We start from the raw sequence: 17,950 nt of genomic DNA on the forward strand, positions 1-17,950 counted from the left end.
TACACTGGGGTCAGTATGGCTCCCATCCTGATCATGAATGATTTGGGTGACTGGGGGCCATCCAGCTGGAAAGCAGCTTTGCAGGAAAGGACCTGTGTCTCCTGATGGAAATCAAGTTCAGCATGAGCCAGCAGTGTGTCTCTATGGCAGAGAGGGCCAGGGGTATCATGAGCTGCATTAGGCAAAGTGTTGCCAGCAGGGCAGGGGAGGTGATCCTACCCCTCTGCAGGGCTCACCTGGAGTGCTGTGTCCAGCTCTGGGCTCCCCAGTACTGACACAGGAGTGTACTGGAGGGAGCCTAGTGAAGGACCACAAAGACAGACAAGGGACTGGACTTTCCATGGCTCATGCAAAGACAGGTAGAGAGAGCTGGGACTGTCCAGCCTGGAGGAAAGAAGGTTCAGGGAAGATCTTACCAATCTATACAAATACCTGAACAGGAGGGTACTAAGAGGATAGAGCTAGGATTTTCTCAGTGGTGACCAGAGGCAGTGGGCACAACCTGAAACTGGAGCGTCTGTCTGAACATGAGGAAACACAGTGACAAAGCAACACACTGAATGACTTGATTGATAGCATTTTGTAAATTTAATGATGAAACTGAATGTAGGGGTTGAGATGAAAAAAATCCATATAAATCCTATCCACTCAGAAAAAAGTTTAATTGCAGGAATTTTGTCTACAGATAAAAAGCCACCATAAAATTTGGCATTTGCCTTTTCAGATTAGTGCATATTATAAAAGTCAATCTCAGTGGAAAGTGTGCATAATTAATGATGTTTTTGAAGACTAAGCAAAAATTTATTTGGTTTTTAGTTTGCTCGGTGCACTGCATAAATGGTGAAGTTTCATAAACAATCTGATAAATTCTAAATAATAGCCTTATTTTCAGTGTTTAGTTCCTTACCTTACTTCATTTTTTAGTTTATCAAATATGACATGCAGTATGTATGCAATACCTACATCCAGGATCCAAAATTGAGCCAATCTAGTTCTTCTAGTTGATAGTTCAGATTTTGGTTTCAGTTTTAATTTTGTTAGACTTAAGCACTGGGGATCATTGTAAAAGATGAAGTTAATAAAAAATTCAATATTGAGACAAAATGAGTGTTTCCAGGGCAATTACAGTGCCCAGGCGTATAACAGTATGTGTCCACAATCCTGATTTAAACTACCATAATTGTAGTGGGGAATTCTGATACTACCCCAAAGACTGTTCTGACAGTAACTGATCCACATCCAGGCATGTGCATTAAATAATAATCCCTGGGAAATGAAATTTGTATGCATTTTGTTTCTATAAATATCTGTCTTGCAGCAAGAAAGACATTAAAAACTAAAAAGGACCTAGAGAGAGATTGGGAGTAGGTTAAAAACATCATTTACATCCGTTATGAGGCAAAAGATAGGATTGTTTGATACTCTTACAGGATAAAATCTTTCAGGGCCTATATTTCTATGAAGATAACAGCCAAAAGAAATTGTTGTCTTCCTTTTCTGAAAGAGCATAAGGATTTTCAAAGGAAGGTGTAGCCCAGTAATAAACTGAGTTTTTGTTCGGAGACATTGGAAAATTCTGTTCACATTCTTGAGGTTTTTATTTTGTACTCGTTTGCAGATTGAGTATGTCTTCACAGATAAAACAGGAACATTAACTGAGAACAATATGGAATTTGTAGAATGTTGCATTGAAGGGCATGTTTATGTACCACATGTTATCTGCAATGGCCAAATCCTCCATGATTGTACAGGCATTGATATGATTGATTCATCTCCAGGAAGTAGTGGAAAGGTATGATAACTCTCTATATGTTCTTGGTTTTTTACAATGAAACATGAAAATGGAACTGTACTGATAAAGGGAATGTTAGAAATCCAACATTCTTGAATTTTATTAATCAAAGTAGATAACTGCATAGACATTTTAATTTCCTAGTTAAGAGTAAGATTTAAAGGCTTAATGGGAAGGTTCTCATTTTAATGCACTTGTAAAGCTGAGTCAAAACCTAAATATAGAGCTTTCTCTGGTTAATAGCTACAGACACAGATAACTGGTTTCCATTTAACCTTAGCTACAACAGAGAAAGCAAGACAGGAAAATCCTCGAAGGGGAAAATGGGGGCTTCGTGCAATCACTTACTTAGTCATCACTGAGTGAAAATGTGGCCAGAGAATGGTTTATGATCAAATTAAATTACTTTAAAATGTGACTTACTTTAGTCACATCTGAAGTGTGCTACCTACAGCATGTATGTATTGTGGTTATTTGCTGTGTTGAAAGTTGAAAATTAGTTGAAAGTTTGGGAGTGTTCACATGCCAACAGGTGAACAGGGTGTATATGGGCAGGATAATCACAGCCAAAGTACAATGTATTTTTTATTACATCAGTACAGTATCATAGTCACACTCACTTCATATCATAACCCTTCACTGTGACAAAATGAGGTCTCTTAAAATATGTTGGTGTAGGTTAGCAGCCTTATGTCTCTCACCCATGGCCCTCAGAATGTGGTCCCAAGGTATGGTGAGTTTTTATCTTGGAATCACAATGTCCCAGACAGTTTGTATTTAACAGCACAGAAGAATAGGTTTCAGGCACAAAGATAAAAATAAAACACACACAGGTATCCATGAAATAGAAATCTCTTTCTGGTGGCAGCTGTCATTACTAAACTATCTGAAATTTTATAAGAAGTGTTTGGCTGCCAAAGTATGTGCACTTCAGTAATTTATTTAGTTCCGAAGGGTGTTCAAGCTGCTCAAGAGATTGAAATCTGTAAGCCCTGCTAAGACCTGTGCTCCAGGTACTACATCCTTCTGTGTGAGCTCAGGAGTTCTAAATGGTACCTTGACTAGTATGTAATTAATACAAGTTGTTAAAGTTTAAGCAAAAGTAAAGAAAAAACACCTTCAGCTGCATGTAGGCATTCAGAGGAGGTAGAAGATGCACACTGGGGGTTTTTTGCATCATTAGCTTGACTGGTGTGGAAATGCTAAGGGTACAAACAGCTGTGACACAATTGTGTGGTTACCACAGGGAAAGACCTGGCTCCCCCTCAAGGAGCCTGCCTTTGTCTGATTAATAATCAGCAGTAATCAGTGATATGGATCACCTCCAAAAAGAAGAGAAAGAAGAGTTTTCAAGCGATAACACATAATGACAGCCGTTCCTTTTATTTCTCAGGAGAGAGAGGAACTATTTTTCCGAGCTCTTTGTCTCTGCCACACTGTTCAGGTAAAGGATGATGATAGCGTAGATGGTTTGAAGAAAAGCCAGGTACCAAGAAAACCCTGTATATATATATCATCATCACCTGATGAAGTTGCTTTAGTTGAAGGAATACAGAGGTATGTGTGTACTTAGGTATTATATTTTTCTAAACTACAGATCTAATCACTGAATCTCAAATTTGTTTTCAGAACAAAAATCATAATAACAAACACCAATCTACAGCTGATTGTTTTCTTAACATGAATTCATGAATATTCATAGCCTAAAATAAACTAAAAACAATTTGGGATTTTGGTGTTGGTTTGTTGTGGGCTTAGTTTTAAATCCTTATGACAATGCTTAAACTGGATAATTATATATTTGTTACATTCATTCTCTTATTCTGTGTTTCATTTTACAGACTTGGTTACACCTATCTAAGGCTGAAAGAAAATTACATGGAGATCTTAAATCGGGAAAATAACATAGAAAAGTGAGTGGTTAAAAAGATAACAAAATAGACTGATGAGTTTTTGTTGATGCGTTTAATAAACCATTGTTTCCTTACAGATGAATTTCTAAGTCAGGAAAGCCAAGAACCTTGCATTTTAGTAGAAAAATTAAGAAAATTAAGTAATTTTAATTACCTTCACTTTTTTGACATTATATGCAGTATAAAATATTGATATGACAAGGAAGGTGTGGTGTGAGATTCATGACCTAATCTAATAGTTCCTGATGGTTTTGTATATTCTTAATAGAAAATGCTGTGTACCCAGTTTGCTGTTCACAGATAATCCATGGAATCTACAGGAGGGTAATATCTGTAGAATAAATTTTGTGGAACATAAATATGAGTCAAATTTTCAATAACATTGAAATAGTACAGCTGTTTTGTGGTATGTGCATACCCTTGAAAATTTACCTTACACATCTCTAGATGTCTGCTGGTTAAGTCTCTGGTATATCCAAATCTTCCTGCTTGGGTACTCTGCCAACTGTACACGGACTCTTGGACACAAATATAGGAACCCTGCTGTAACTTTACCTCCTCTTAGGATAATATGGAGACTTTTTAGGCTCAGCTCATAAGAACTGGAGTCAGTATCATTTGGTGACTCAGAAGAAATCACTGTAATCATTGAGAATTTTCTCCCAAATGCATCACAGTTTGTAGACATAGGCCTGATGTAGCTTTGCACAGGTCTGAGTTCTAGGGTGTTAAAAAGACTTAGGACTGAGTGATTTAATTAAACATGCAGATTTGGACAGAGACGAATCCTGAAAAAGTTGGGATTTGTGATTGGATTGTTTATGTTTGCTCTGGAAAAGGGAGGCTCTCTTAAGTTAGGAGAAATAGATAAGAGAGTAAATGATAGAAGTAAACTGATTAAACCAAAACAGTGCAGCAGGAGCTTGTGTTCATTTTTCCTCTTAAAAAGGAAAGGAACATGTGATAAAATCAAATATAGAAATAATGGCAAGTATAAAACCAGTAAAAAGAAATATTTTTCTTTTCACTTGAATAAATTATCTATAAACATTTGAGCAAGATTATGGAATTAGGTCAGCACTTTTGGGAGATTAGGAATAATAAAAACTAGAAAAATATAAAATAAAGACTTGGGTGTAAGCATGCATCTCAAGTTCTAAGGCTATGTCTAAGTATTATACATAGAAACATACTTTATAATCAGTACAGTGCTCTGCTGCAAGGCTTCTAGTCTTCTACTTATATTTGAGTGACATATACATATATATACATCTGAGGGTACTTAGGGACATCACAAGTTGTTTCAAGTAACTGGGAGCTGAGGGCTTTCCTTACTTATTATTTACAGCCTGCTGTTTCATTCTGTACTAGTTTCATATTCCATGTTACTCAACATAATCTTCCATGTTAGAAGAAATGTTTAATTTATGTGCTTGAAGTCATAACAACCACTTTAGGAATAGGAAAAAATAGAGTTGTGTAAAAAATATTTCTGTTTCTGTTTCAGGTTTGAATTACTGGAGGTTTTCAGTTTTGATTCTGTGAGACGGCGAATGAGTGTAATTGTTAAATCTCCAACAGGTAGGGCTGTCACATTCTGTTTGATTTCTTTGTCTCACTTGAATTTGTTTCAGATTTATCAGAGTTAAGCATTAAACACAGTCTGTATGCCCTTCTTTGTAAAATAAGGGACCAGGTACTAGCATAAGTACAATGTTACCAAAAAGTTGGAAGAAAACATTTTGAAGAGTTATTAATTTGGATGGTTTTTGAAGAAATTATATTTGGTCATTTTGAATTCCATATGCTGTCTCTTTTAGGTGATATATTTCTGTTTTGTAAGGGAGCAGATTCCTCCATATTTCCTAGGGTTAAAGAAGGTAAAATTGACCAAGTACGATCCCGAGTACAACGCAATGCAGTGGTAAGATTCCATTTTATTGATCTGTTCACATGATATCAGTGTCCAAAAGAAATTAAGTGTCCTGACCTCCTGCATTTTCTGCTAACAGATTTGTTTTTACAGGCACCAAGGTTATTCTATGCCAAGGTTCACTCAGGCTTTGTGGCTAGCAGTCTGTGTAACTCCCTTATTTGCATCTGTCCTCTAGCTCATCTTCCAAATGTCAGTTGTGGTGCAATATGAATACATTAGATATGCCCAACTGTATGTTAAACCAGAGGTCATCAGTTAGCTCATTAGTATGGCAATTTCACTAATGTGGTTTGAATTAATTTTTGGATAGAAGAGAAGTGAAAAACAGTAAATCTCTGTAAAAACTATTGCTAGTTTCAGCCCCCAGCCTTAGCAACTGTGATTTGCTGCCTTTGATTGCTTTACAAGCTCTGAGACAGTGGAGTGATCATCAATATCTTATATTTTTGCTCGCTAAAAATCAGCTATGAACTGGCTGATCATCTTCAAAAGAAATTTAGAACTTGGTTTTACCTGAAAGTAGTATTTGGAGTAGTCAAGTATTGAATTTTGTTGTATCTAAAAATATGCAGAACTCATTGCAATGCAGGACAACTGCCAGTCTTACATAGAATATAATTTGCTGGCATCCAGTACTCAAACTGAAAACAAAGTATTATTACAGATACGTGAAAAAAAAACCTGCTACAGCGTCACCTGCTTTTGTTTTGAAGCAAAAAGCTCTCAAAGTGCTTTACCAAGCTTCATTTTATGGGACAGCTGTCTGACAATTGCAAGTAAAAGAGGCTAATGAAATTGAAAAGTATTTACATATAATATCCATTCAGTGTCTGTCAAGAAATAAATCCAGACCAGCACCTATTTTTTCATCCTGCATAATTGGAAATAGGACTGGCTCCTATATACAGAAGCCTCTCAAAGAAAATATCTGGCACCTGCTTTTTTAAATTTCAAGAGGCAGGGAGATATTTTAATAATTGTCCTTCTTGGTTTGGTAATAAGTAACTATACAAAGACTTACCGGATGAATTAAAGTTAAGGAAGCTGAAATGCCAGTTAAATGGTGTTGTGAGAAGCAATATATAACTCAGGTAGCAAAACCTTACTGGGTTTCTCCTCACCTTACACAATCTATATACTTGCTTTCTTATTCATCACTCAGTCTAGAAGTTTGATGCAGTCTGCAACACCCACAGCTAAATTCTAGTTTTCACTTGATTGAAATGGTACAGTTGGATTTTCACTTTCAGTTCTCTTTGTGATGTTTGCTCCCTGTCTGTGGATCTGCTGCAGCACAGCATCAAAATCAGACTCTGCAGAGCTACTATTTATATTACTATTATTTATTCTAACTCATCCTGCCTAATTATACACATAGGGAAAGAAACCTTTATCTTGAGTTTGCCTTCCCTTGTAATCTCATATATCCAGTTGGATCACTGAGCTGTTTACCTTCTGGAGATTGAGGTTGGTCAATCAGGTTGTAACTGCTTCTAGAGCAGAACAGAATTAAGTAAGCTGAACCATATCCTAGTCTACACTATACTGTACTAGTCTATACTTAGTCACTTCACAATGTTCCTTTTTCAAATCCTCCAGCATAAACACCAGCAAGAAGTCTAAGAAGAGTTTTGTAAAATGCATTTTGTTTCTTTTGATTGCGTTCTTTAGGAGGGACTGCGAACGTTGTGTGTTGCATATAAGAAGCTCTCAGCAGAAGAATATCGCGATGTACAGAAGCTGCTTCAGAGTGCAAAGCTGGCCCTTCAGGAGCGGGATAAGAAATTGGCAGAAGTGTATGAGAAGATAGAAACAGATTTTATATTACTTGGTGCTACAGCTGTTGAAGATCGGTTAGTTTCATTGTTTCTTATCTTCAGTGATGATGACAAAGTAATTGAAGACTTTTTTTCTGCATTAGATAATTTTTGGGAAACCCCTTATTTTAATTGATTCCACACACTTAGCTTACTAAAGTTACACATGGTAACTTTATAACCTAGTGAGTAACTAATAATAGTTAAGTGTACAAAAATCAGTGTATTTGAACTGTGTAATAATTTATTGATCAAGTTAATAGGCAAAAGTTCCAGAGGGAAGAACTACAAAATGGGTATTGAGGAAATGAAGGAAGAATCTTTACGTCTTAAAAAGATTCAAAAACAAACACTAGTCCACCGAACATTTTTAGAGTCCTACTTTGGGGAAAATTCTTAGATCTGATAATTTCTATTGAAACTTTTAATTTGTTTATGAAAATCTTTCAATAAAGGCCTTTGTCATTTCCAAGCTATCCATCAATGTATGTTGTCAATTGGCATTACAGGCTACAAGAAAAAGCTGCTGATACTATTGAAGCACTCCAGAAAGCAGGAATTAAAGTTTGGGTTCTGACAGGAGACAAAATGGAGACTGCTGCAGCTACTTGCTACGCTTGCAAACTCTTCAGAAGAAATACACAAATACTTGAGCTAACCACAAAGAAAATTGAGGAGCAGAGTTTACACGATGTGCTTTTTGACCTAAATAAAACTGTCATAAGACAAAATGGCAGCTTAACCAGGGATACCTTCTCAGGGTAAGGAAAAACTTGGATTTTCATGCCAGAAATGGGCTTCTGGGCATTTTGCAAACAATGAAATTATGACCAATTACCTTAAGAGCCACAGTATGTTTCAGTTTCTGTTGCTAATGTGTGGATTATTGTACGGCAATTAAGTATAAGCTTGTTTAGATAAATTTAGGGTTTCAGTCATGGTTCTTTATCTTATTTCTGGTGCTACTTTGACTATTAAAAGAAAAATCACAACTGATACTGTAATAATTTTTCCACCATAAAACTATTAGCAATGAGTTAACAAGCATTTGTGATACTATTTTAGCAGAGATTTTCTATAACTCATAGCCTTACAGCTTAAATCTCTAGACCAGGTAATTTTTCTTAGTTCTCCTTACAATTTATACCCCACTGATCTAATCAAGAACATTTGTATATTCAGTTAAATAACTAATTTTTCTCCATGTCATCTGTACCATTTGTTTAAGTAGCACAGGTCTTACAAGGTGTGGTCAAACATGTTTGTTTAACTTTTTGTGCAATGCCAAATTCTACATGTTAAAGCTCTTTGGATTTATTTTTTTTGCCTTTATCTCCAGAGGTAGAGAATAGTACTAAGATAGTAAAAGCAGGATTCTACCTATATGCTCAAATTCAGGCTAAAAATATTTCACTATAATACACCAAACATTCAGTACATTGCTTGAACTTCATAATGATACCTTTACATTTGATATCATTGTACCTCAATGGCATTGCCCTATTTGTGCCAACGGTAGCAAAGTGGTGAAAATATCTGGGAACTGTTATTAAACGTAGTTTACAGAATTTTATCTTACTTGTCAAAAATAGCTTCTGTTCTAGTAAAAAAAGATAGAGATGCCTAAAATACCTAATAATAAATATGTGTTTTTCTCACAAACACTGGTGTTGGTGAAACCATGGTTGTTGAAATCCCATGCACGGTCGTGTATAACCTTGGAACACTGAAAAGAGAGTAAAAATAAACCGCAGTGTACATTTATACAACATTCACTGTTGACCTGGAGCCTGAGGCTGCTGTGTACTGCAGGCAGATGCAAGGGTGCTCTGAAATAACTTGTCTGGATGCCAGAGAAAATGGTTCTTGCAGTTCAGATCATCTTATCTTCCCCATTGTTCAGTGTATGATGAAGTAGTGAATAAACTACTTCCTGTGAGTGTGGTTACACTTCTAACAATGCTCAAATAACTACAGGCATACTGCTAATAGAATTTTATGGGTGAGAATATATTGTAATATTATAGGAAACTTAAATAATTATTTTAGTGTTACAAATAAAAGTAAACCTGTATTTGACTAAGCCACTACTCTAAAGGCAAAATATCCATACTCTAGATGTAGATGCTGGCTTTATCCATCTGGGCCAACAGGTTTCTTTTAGGCATTTCCTTCAAGGCACCATTTACTTCTGTAAATAAAAAATATTTCCTCATCAGAGTTACAAAGGCCTTTAACTTATTTTTCCTCTGTGTTATGGAGTGTACTGCAAAATCAACTTTATTCCTGCAGCTTGGTTTACCTCACTGCAGTTCTTGGACCTTTTCAAACCAAACTGAAAAGTCGTTTATTATACACTTACACTCACTGGTCAAGTCACTGAGGTATCAGATTTATGCATTCAAACTGGTGAAGCACTGAGTATTTTCAACATAATCCAGACTTTTAAGATGTTGTAAATATCAGTCTTATACTAGGAATTTCCTTTGGAAATGTATTAACTTTGCAGTATTCTATACTCATTATTTTTTCATTAATTGATTTTCACATAATTCTTATTGCCAGATTTTAAATGTGTCTGAGAATTTTATAGTGACACTTAGTTTATATTTTATCTCCGAACAGACTTTCAGCTGATACTCAAGATTATGGTTTAATTATTGATGGAGCAGCATTATCATTAATAATGAAACCAAGACACGATGGGAGCTCTGGTAACTACAGAGAGATCTTTCTTAATATTTGCAGGAACTGCACTGCAGTGTTATGCTGTCGAATGGCACCTCTGCAAAAAGCACAGGTTTGTGTTTAGTTTCGTAATTGCTTGTTGGTGATGCACATACGTAAATACTGAAGGTTAATACACTGTATGACTTACTGTGATAACTTAAGATGCTACCATTCATTTTTGTATCTTCTAAAATGGAAAAATGTAAAAAAAATGGAGAGGAGAATTTCTGCTGGCAAGCAATTTAGATAATGGTGTTGCTAAAACAGCACCCAGCTGTGCATCTGAATTTGATTTAGCTACATATTATTCAAATTTTATGGTTGGTATATGCTAGTATGAACATATTTAATAAATGAACTAACTGCTCTCTTTTTAACCTAACAATCTTTGTATGGTCTACTCTTTTGACACTATAAGAACCTATGTTATTTATTAATGCAGAGTGATATTTTTTCTCTGTTTTTAACCTAAGTGGAAAGCCAAGAAGAATCCAGACAAAAAGTGTGTGCATTACCATGTTTAAGTATACCTGAATATTGCATTTGTTGTTTGTATGAAGTAAAAATATATCCTTCCATTACTGAAACCTCTCAAGATAGGTGAAGAACTTTTAAAGGAAAGAAGTACTGGAATATGCATTCCTTTTTTCTCTGAGTTTGTCATATCTTTTTCTCAGTGTGCAGGTACAGCATATGTAACCCTTATTCACATTAACAGATGTATTTAGCCAGCACTATAACTATCTGGAGGTTTGTAGAAGTTTTTAGTTGCATCTTACTTGGTACCAAATTTACAGAGGTGATAACTTGTAATGGAGACATTTGGAGTCAAATTTTTGGATAATTTTTACGTCAATAGTTTTTATATGTATACAGAGTCCAATACATTTTCTTAAATGTAGGAAAAAAGTTCAACACAGATGAGAAAGAGAAGTTTTTAGTCTTTCATTTCAGGATTTGTTTGAAATGATGCACTCTGTCTCTGGAACCCTCTTAATTTATTGATGCACTGACACAACATTAAGCAATCTCAACAACGGCTTTCATTCTTTGGCTCTTCCTTTGTCCTGTCCCATCTCTCTCAAAGTAGTTTGGAAGTATTTAAAAAATGTTGGGAGCAAATACTTTGTAACATGAAGAAATGGTGATCTTTATGCCTAACTGTTGCATTGAGTAATGTTGCTTTTGTGTTCCTTCAGAGAATTTCTTATTAAACCATCTTGGTAAATTTTTTTTAATGTTATACTTATGCAAAATAAGCAAACCATTACAGAGGAGAATTTCTAACACTATTTTTTTTCCAGATTGTAAAGTTGATTAAGTTATCAAAAGAACGTCCTATCACATTAGCAATTGGTGATGGAGCCAATGATGTCAGTATGATTCTAGAAGCACATGTTGGTATAGGTAAGCCTGCTGATTAGAATATTATTTCAAGGGAAACTACAAAACCCATACATTTCTTAAAACTAGGCAATCTCAAAGAATCAGCTTATATGTGTTATAGACAACTTTTAGTGCATTTATCCTAGGAATTGTATGAGATACAGTCGTGATCTCCTATTACATCAGTACCATAGCATTATTACATACTTTTGCAATTAATTGTATCTTTTTAATAGTTCTTTAGTTAGTAAATAGCTTCACCTCTTTTTTGTTTTTTAAAGGAGTCATTGGCAAAGAAGGTCGTCAAGCAGCAAGAAACAGTGACTATGCAATACCTAAATTTAAACATTTGAAAAAAATGTTGCTTGTTCATGGGCATTTTTATTACATTAGGATATCTGAACTTGTGCAATACTTCTTTTATAAGGTAGGAGAATGCTTATTCCAATTACATAAACCTCAAAAACTTATATCGTAATATCTGACTATATACAGTTTTTCCAGCTAATGGTACAAACCAGCAACAGTTCCAGAAAGAGATTTTCTTGAATACCAGATGCAGTGCTGAAGTGGGATTATTGGTTTTATTCTGAACATGAAGTGAAATAGCTTTTATATAGATAGATTCTGTAATTGATGTTACATTTAAAACCAAAATTCTTAACTTATTTTTTCATATCCTGCAAATTCCAGCTCAGACTGTTTTGCTTATTTCCAGTACCTTCCAGGTTGTCTCTATAGTGAACTTTTAAAGCACATTGGAAATAGTATTTGATAACTTAGACATCACTGCAGATTAAGTTATGCTAAATTCATTAGGATAGTGTAGGGGGAGAAAGTTCATAGTGAGCATCCACCTATTTAGAGAGTTTTGTTATTTCAAAATGTTGGTATCCAGTCCAAGTTCTTTTGGTAAGCAATGAAAGATTATAGAAAGGAACTGTCACAAGGTAATTCAGAGTTCTGGTGTTTGACTGTAGGTATAATTGGGAGAAGATGGCATTTGAGGTTACAGCTAGAAACATCTTACAGTTGCTTTGCTGGAAACCATGCTAATCCATGAGCATCCATGCTTGCTTCTCATGGTTTATCTCCTCCTGCGGATTGTCCCTTTTCTGCTTTGCTTTAACTGAACTGTATTCCTGGATCCCAAATTTTACTGCCCTTCAATTTTCAAACTGTAGCCTTGTAGGATTGTCTTGAAAATATTTTAAGTGGGTTTTTTTCTAATAGTACTACTGCAAGATGTGACTGTTGGGATTTAACATATGTAGTTTTGTCTACTGTTCCTGCAATGCTTACTATTGTTAGCATTATAAAACTATGATATACAAATCTATAGCCTTGTATATAAATTGGTGCTTGCATTTCACTTGACAGCAGTCACTTTGTTTTTCAGAATGTCTGCTTCATTTTTCCTCAGTTTTTATATCAGTTCTTCTGTGGGTTTTCACAACAGGTTAGTTGATCTTTTTCCATCAATGTAATATTATCTTTTTTGCTTTTTTTTGTAACAAAAAAAGGATCTTCCTGAGAATTTAGTGTTAATTTACAAAGAACAACATCACTTCTGGTTCTTATGGTATTCAGTGGCAATTGCATTTAAGATACAGAAGTCAGTTATATGAATTATCATAAAAGCAATGTTAAAGTCAAGGAATACAGAAATACAGTATTTGGAAATGGCAGTGCAAAGTGAAATGTCTGTGGGAAATGTACAATCAGTTAGATTTAAGCCTACTGGATGTGAATAGAGGAAATCCTGAAAGATGAGTAATTGAATCAGTTGCTCATTTTTAGAATCCAGAATGAAAATGAAACAATAAACTAGTACAATAAACAATAAACTTCTCTAGTACGAACAGCTATGCATTACAAATTTCAGATGAATAGCAGCATTCAATTAGTTGAAAAGAAAATATAAAAACTGAAAAATAGAGGAAAAGTGAACTGTTGCTCACCAGAAAAGTGCCATCATTCAGGAGATGATCAGTATTTGCCTTCCTAAATTTTTGTTTCTTTCTCCCTTGCTCTCATCTAATTTGTGTAGAAAAGATCTACCTCTTCCTTCTTCTGAATGAGGGAGCAAAAAACAAAGGAATGAATGACTGAATTTAGATGAAAAGGGTTTATGTTTTCAGTATTAAATTGAGTGAGTTGGCTTTAATTGGGAGAAAATAGTACTATTGCTTTGAATTTGTTGAAAGAAAGCCCCAGGAGGAGTTAAAATGACAAAACTGTTTCTTCTGTTTTGGTTTCCATTTCAAACAACCACTGAAAGCTTTGTAGGTTTTTATAAAGCATTATTATGATTTGGATATGAAAGCATGTGTTATGAAAATTTAGCTCAATTTTTATCTTTTTAAGTGATAAATATAATTTTGAATTATAAAGGGGGTTTTGATAGCAATTTTTCCAGAATAAATGATTACCAAATAGGTTTTGAGAAATAAACAGCTCTCTTTGTGGGGTGGCATGGGAGGTTTGAAGGTACCACTGATGATACATATGTGAAAAAGCATCTCAGTGAGAAGAAGCATCAAAGACGCATTGGTGGAATGTTTCATCTTTGGGATGTTTGCGAAGCTCATTGCAGTCATACACAGCTGGAAAACATCTGGAGTGCTCTTGCTTCTTCTCTGAATATCTCCATGTTTTATAGACATTGAGGAGATAAAAGAGAAGTGAGATACATGGATGTGGTGTCAGAGAAGAATTTCTGCCTCTAAAGGAATGTGCTCTTCAGTTTGGGTACTTTGGAGTTGGTATTAACAGCTGATACAATAGGAGGGGCCAGTATATGGACCAGACTGGTCCATGAAATGGATTTTTCTGCTGATCTTTTTTCTCCAGGTAAAAGGAATACAAGTGAAGAGTTATCCTATATCAGTTAGCAGCTGTTCAGGGATATTTACCTCCATTCTGAAGGAATGGTTTGGTTGCCTGCAGAAGTTCATGTATTCATTTAAATCAAGTCTCATGCAGAGGATTTAATTTTAAAGTAAGATATAATTTTAAATTAAAAGTAGTTGATTTAATTCTTTTCCATCTACAGACTTTATATGATACTGCGTATCTAACACTGTACAATATCAGCTTCACCTCCCTTCCTATCCTCTTGTACAGTCTAATGGAACAACATGTCAGTCCAGAGACACTCAAGAGAGAGCCTTCCTTGTACAGGTAAAATTAAAACACTGTATTCCAAAGTTTGACTGTTCAGTTGTGGGATCTGTGTCTGTTACAGTGGAAGTCCTCAGGATTTCTGTACAACAAGGATACATCAACATCAGATACAGTGCAACAGAAGGGTTGAAGATCACATGCATGGCCTACAAAGTACAGTAGATAAACATGTAGTTTTATATGCACATTTACAAACCACACCATGCATTTGCTACAAAGGGAGTGAGAGCAAAACAGAAATCACTCTTTAACAAAATCAAGTTAGGAGATTTATTTTAGAATTCTTTATTTCCTCCAACCATGGGGAGGAAGCATGCAGAACAGAAGTATTTTTAAAAAAGAAAACCTGCTGTTTTTTTCTCGTTTACATGTTTTATTCTGAAAGATTGTTAGAGTGTATCAGAGTATGTATCCTGTGCAGGTGTCCAGCATTAACCTCTGCATTGTTAACTCACTTCTGGGCATTGGGATTGACTTGTTTAGGTTTTTAGCCACTTGAAATACAGTTCTTGCTTATTAACTGCATTTGGCCATCTAAATTAGGAACAGAACTGTGTCCAGTTAGATCCTTGTAGCTGCAAAGCCAGTATATTTCAGGGAGGGGTAACAGTAGATAATCAAAGAAAAAACATTCTTTGAAAGAAGCAATATTAGCTGCCCAAACGTTAATCAATGTAGTGATATGTTTTTAACAATGAAATTGAAGAGGAATACAAGAAATGTTGAGCTTCAACAGGAATGTTTTTATTTTCTCTTTGATGTTTTGAATGTTTTTAATTTAGAAATGGTAGTTCAGAAGCCTTTTTTTGGTTTATGAAAGCTAGCAGAGCTTATTTGTGAGAAACTTCTGGGTTTGGATACCTAAGAGAGCCTATTGCTAAGCTGTTTTGGGCAATAGTAGTTCTTCTGGGCCAGGTGAAGCTATTGTTGACCACATATGGGTTTACAGTCTGTATTGTTAATTTCTGGGGAGAAATTACTTTATAAGGTCATCAGACAGTCTTTATAAATTTCATATGGTGGAAGCACTGGTTGGTAGTAAATGTTTCTGTAACTCAGGGTTTTCATTTAACTGTGTCCTGATTTACTCTGATGTGTTCTATACTATATGCCAAGTTGATACATACCCATTCTGTGGAGAAGAACTCAAGTTGTAACATTTAAATTTTTTTGTAGTAAGAAAATGCATGCTAGTGAAGAGTTCTGTTGTTGACAAATCCCTCCCTTTTTGTGGAAAAACATTCAAGAAACTCTATTTGACCTGAAGCTTCAAGTCAACTGCAAACCCCTTGTTTCACATTCCACATAAAATTAATTTTTTATTTTGTTGCAATAGTCCATGTAAAAGTATCCTAGGGGAAATAAAGCAAAGTCTCCAGAGACCTCTAGTGTTTCCATTTAATATCTGCAGTGGATCATGACATACACAGCAAGCACTGGAAAAGAGATACCTTCTCTAAAAAGACTGAAAAGTAAATGAGTACAGCACAGGGAGTTTGCCATTGTTGAAATAAGCAGAATTACAGGGAGCAGTAAAAAGGGTTTAGTAGGAATTAAATAAAAATAAATAAAGAGGACATTTTGAGGAAGGAGTTAGATTTGAAGTGGTAGACAGTTGTAATGTGGAAATGTTGTGGTTTTCAAGAAACAGTATGAATTAACCCATTTATCTGGGATTTTCAAACCTGCTGATAATAAATACATTTCTTGTCTCACACAGAGATGTTGCCAAGAATGCTTTGCTGCGCTGGCGTGCATTTATTTATTGGACATTCCTAGGAGTGTTTGATGCTGTGGTATTTTTCTTTGGTGCCTATTTTTTGTTAGACAACACAGTTGTGACCAGCAATGGACAGGTTAGTGTTGGATTTCATCTGTCAGTGGTAATTTTTTTAATGTCAATTGCAAAATGAACATAGTTTTAATTGTTTTCTTCGGTATTTCATGAAAGAAATTTCATTATAACTTTTTTGTGAGTTACTGTGGGATATATGGGTTATCTGTTTAGTAAAATCTGAACTATGCAATAAACCATACTGTGTATTAGTAAGCAGAGACATAGGATTGTATACTAATTAGGAGGAATATATAACATAAATTCCACGTATTACTTCTGAATTTATACAGTAACTTTTCCATTTCTTACTTAACATGCATCTGATGATAATCTATTTAACATATCAAAACACTCTTAGTAGAGTAGTTATGAATGATCATAAAAGATCTTAAATGTAACAAGCTTTTTAATAGTTTAATTTTTTTGACATATAGCAGCTTAAAGTAATCTATCTCTACTTGCTTTGCAGTCACATGAATGCAAATTTTATGAACTTTTGCATTTTATTTATTTTATCCATTGATATTTTGGTCTATTTTATTTGTGTGCTTTTTTCTTTTTGCTACTTGCTTCTCTTCCTATCCTCAGCTAATGACAACCAGCACTCACATGGTAAGACTACTGTGGATTTGTCATGATATCCATTTCATCTTTCACTGTTCTTAAATTAAACTGTTAAAGAGCAGTAAAATATCATTTAAGCCTACAGTTAGAAATGTTCTTTATAGCTACTCTATAAGTACTTAAAATAAAAGGAACTTCATACAATGTGTATTGAGGTGTATGAGGTGTGGTAAAGAACCATGAACTTTAAAAAAGCTTTTTGCTTGCTTGCATTTTGTTATTCTGTTGTATGCTTTTCTGTAACCTATGTTTTGTTGCTGGCTCTCTGCTACAGAAATATTTTACAGTTTATGCTATAATGTGCTTTAATGGCTTTAGGAAATGTCCTCAAAGTGAGAGAGAAAATAAACTCAACACAATTTTGTTGCCTGTATGCAACATGCACATTTGCTAGAAATGGAGTGTTCACATACCATTAAAAACCACCTTTGTGACATCTGTCAGGGAAATGAACTTCTAGTGTGAGAGAGAACACTTGTCAAAAAGCATTTTTCCTAAGGACACAGTGAACTTCCACTAGACAGAACTACACACTGCACCATAGCTTTTTTTGGTGGTACCATTATGCTCTCTGTTAGATGTTCAAAATTCTTCATCACCATATACTTATGGTGCTGAAAATTAGAGTTACCATACATGTACCAATTTTGTAAACAGTTTGTATTGCAAATATTCTGACTCAGTTCCTTTCTGAAATTCTAGTTGTCTTCCATTGCACACATTCAGTCT

At 34.9% G+C, this 17,950-nt stretch overlaps 1 protein-coding gene across 3 annotated transcripts in view; it reads left to right on the forward strand.

The window, feature by feature from the left end:
• Positions 1 to 17,950, forward strand: part of ATP11A (ATPase phospholipid transporting 11A) — a 119,037-nt gene that overhangs the window by 83,256 nt on the left and 17,831 nt on the right. For 2 of the 3 annotated variants that reach the window (XM_054518624.1, XM_054518625.1), the window contains exons 13-25: positions 1,619 to 1,792; positions 3,186 to 3,349; positions 3,634 to 3,705; positions 5,213 to 5,286; positions 5,526 to 5,629; positions 7,313 to 7,494; positions 7,968 to 8,219; positions 10,084 to 10,258; positions 11,493 to 11,595; positions 11,856 to 12,001; positions 12,974 to 13,033; positions 14,630 to 14,757; positions 16,481 to 16,616. In XM_054518624.1, coding sequence (XP_054374599.1) covers positions 1,619 to 1,792; positions 3,186 to 3,349; positions 3,634 to 3,705; positions 5,213 to 5,286; positions 5,526 to 5,629; positions 7,313 to 7,494; positions 7,968 to 8,219; positions 10,084 to 10,258; positions 11,493 to 11,595; positions 11,856 to 12,001; positions 12,974 to 13,033; positions 14,630 to 14,757; positions 16,481 to 16,616 — 1,770 coding nt within the window. Of the gene's footprint in view, positions 1 to 1,618; positions 1,793 to 3,185; positions 3,350 to 3,633; positions 3,706 to 5,212; positions 5,287 to 5,525; positions 5,630 to 7,312; positions 7,495 to 7,967; positions 8,220 to 10,083; positions 10,259 to 11,492; positions 11,596 to 11,855; positions 12,002 to 12,973; positions 13,034 to 14,629; positions 14,758 to 16,480; positions 16,617 to 17,185; positions 17,210 to 17,950 lie in introns of all 3 variants that reach the window. The other variant, XM_036381732.2, reaches the window with a different exon arrangement.

Source organism: Molothrus ater, chromosome 2, assembly GCF_012460135.2.
Source record: "Molothrus ater isolate BHLD 08-10-18 breed brown headed cowbird chromosome 2, BPBGC_Mater_1.1, whole genome shotgun sequence".
Taxonomy (NCBI): Eukaryota; Metazoa; Chordata; class Aves; order Passeriformes; family Icteridae; genus Molothrus; species Molothrus ater.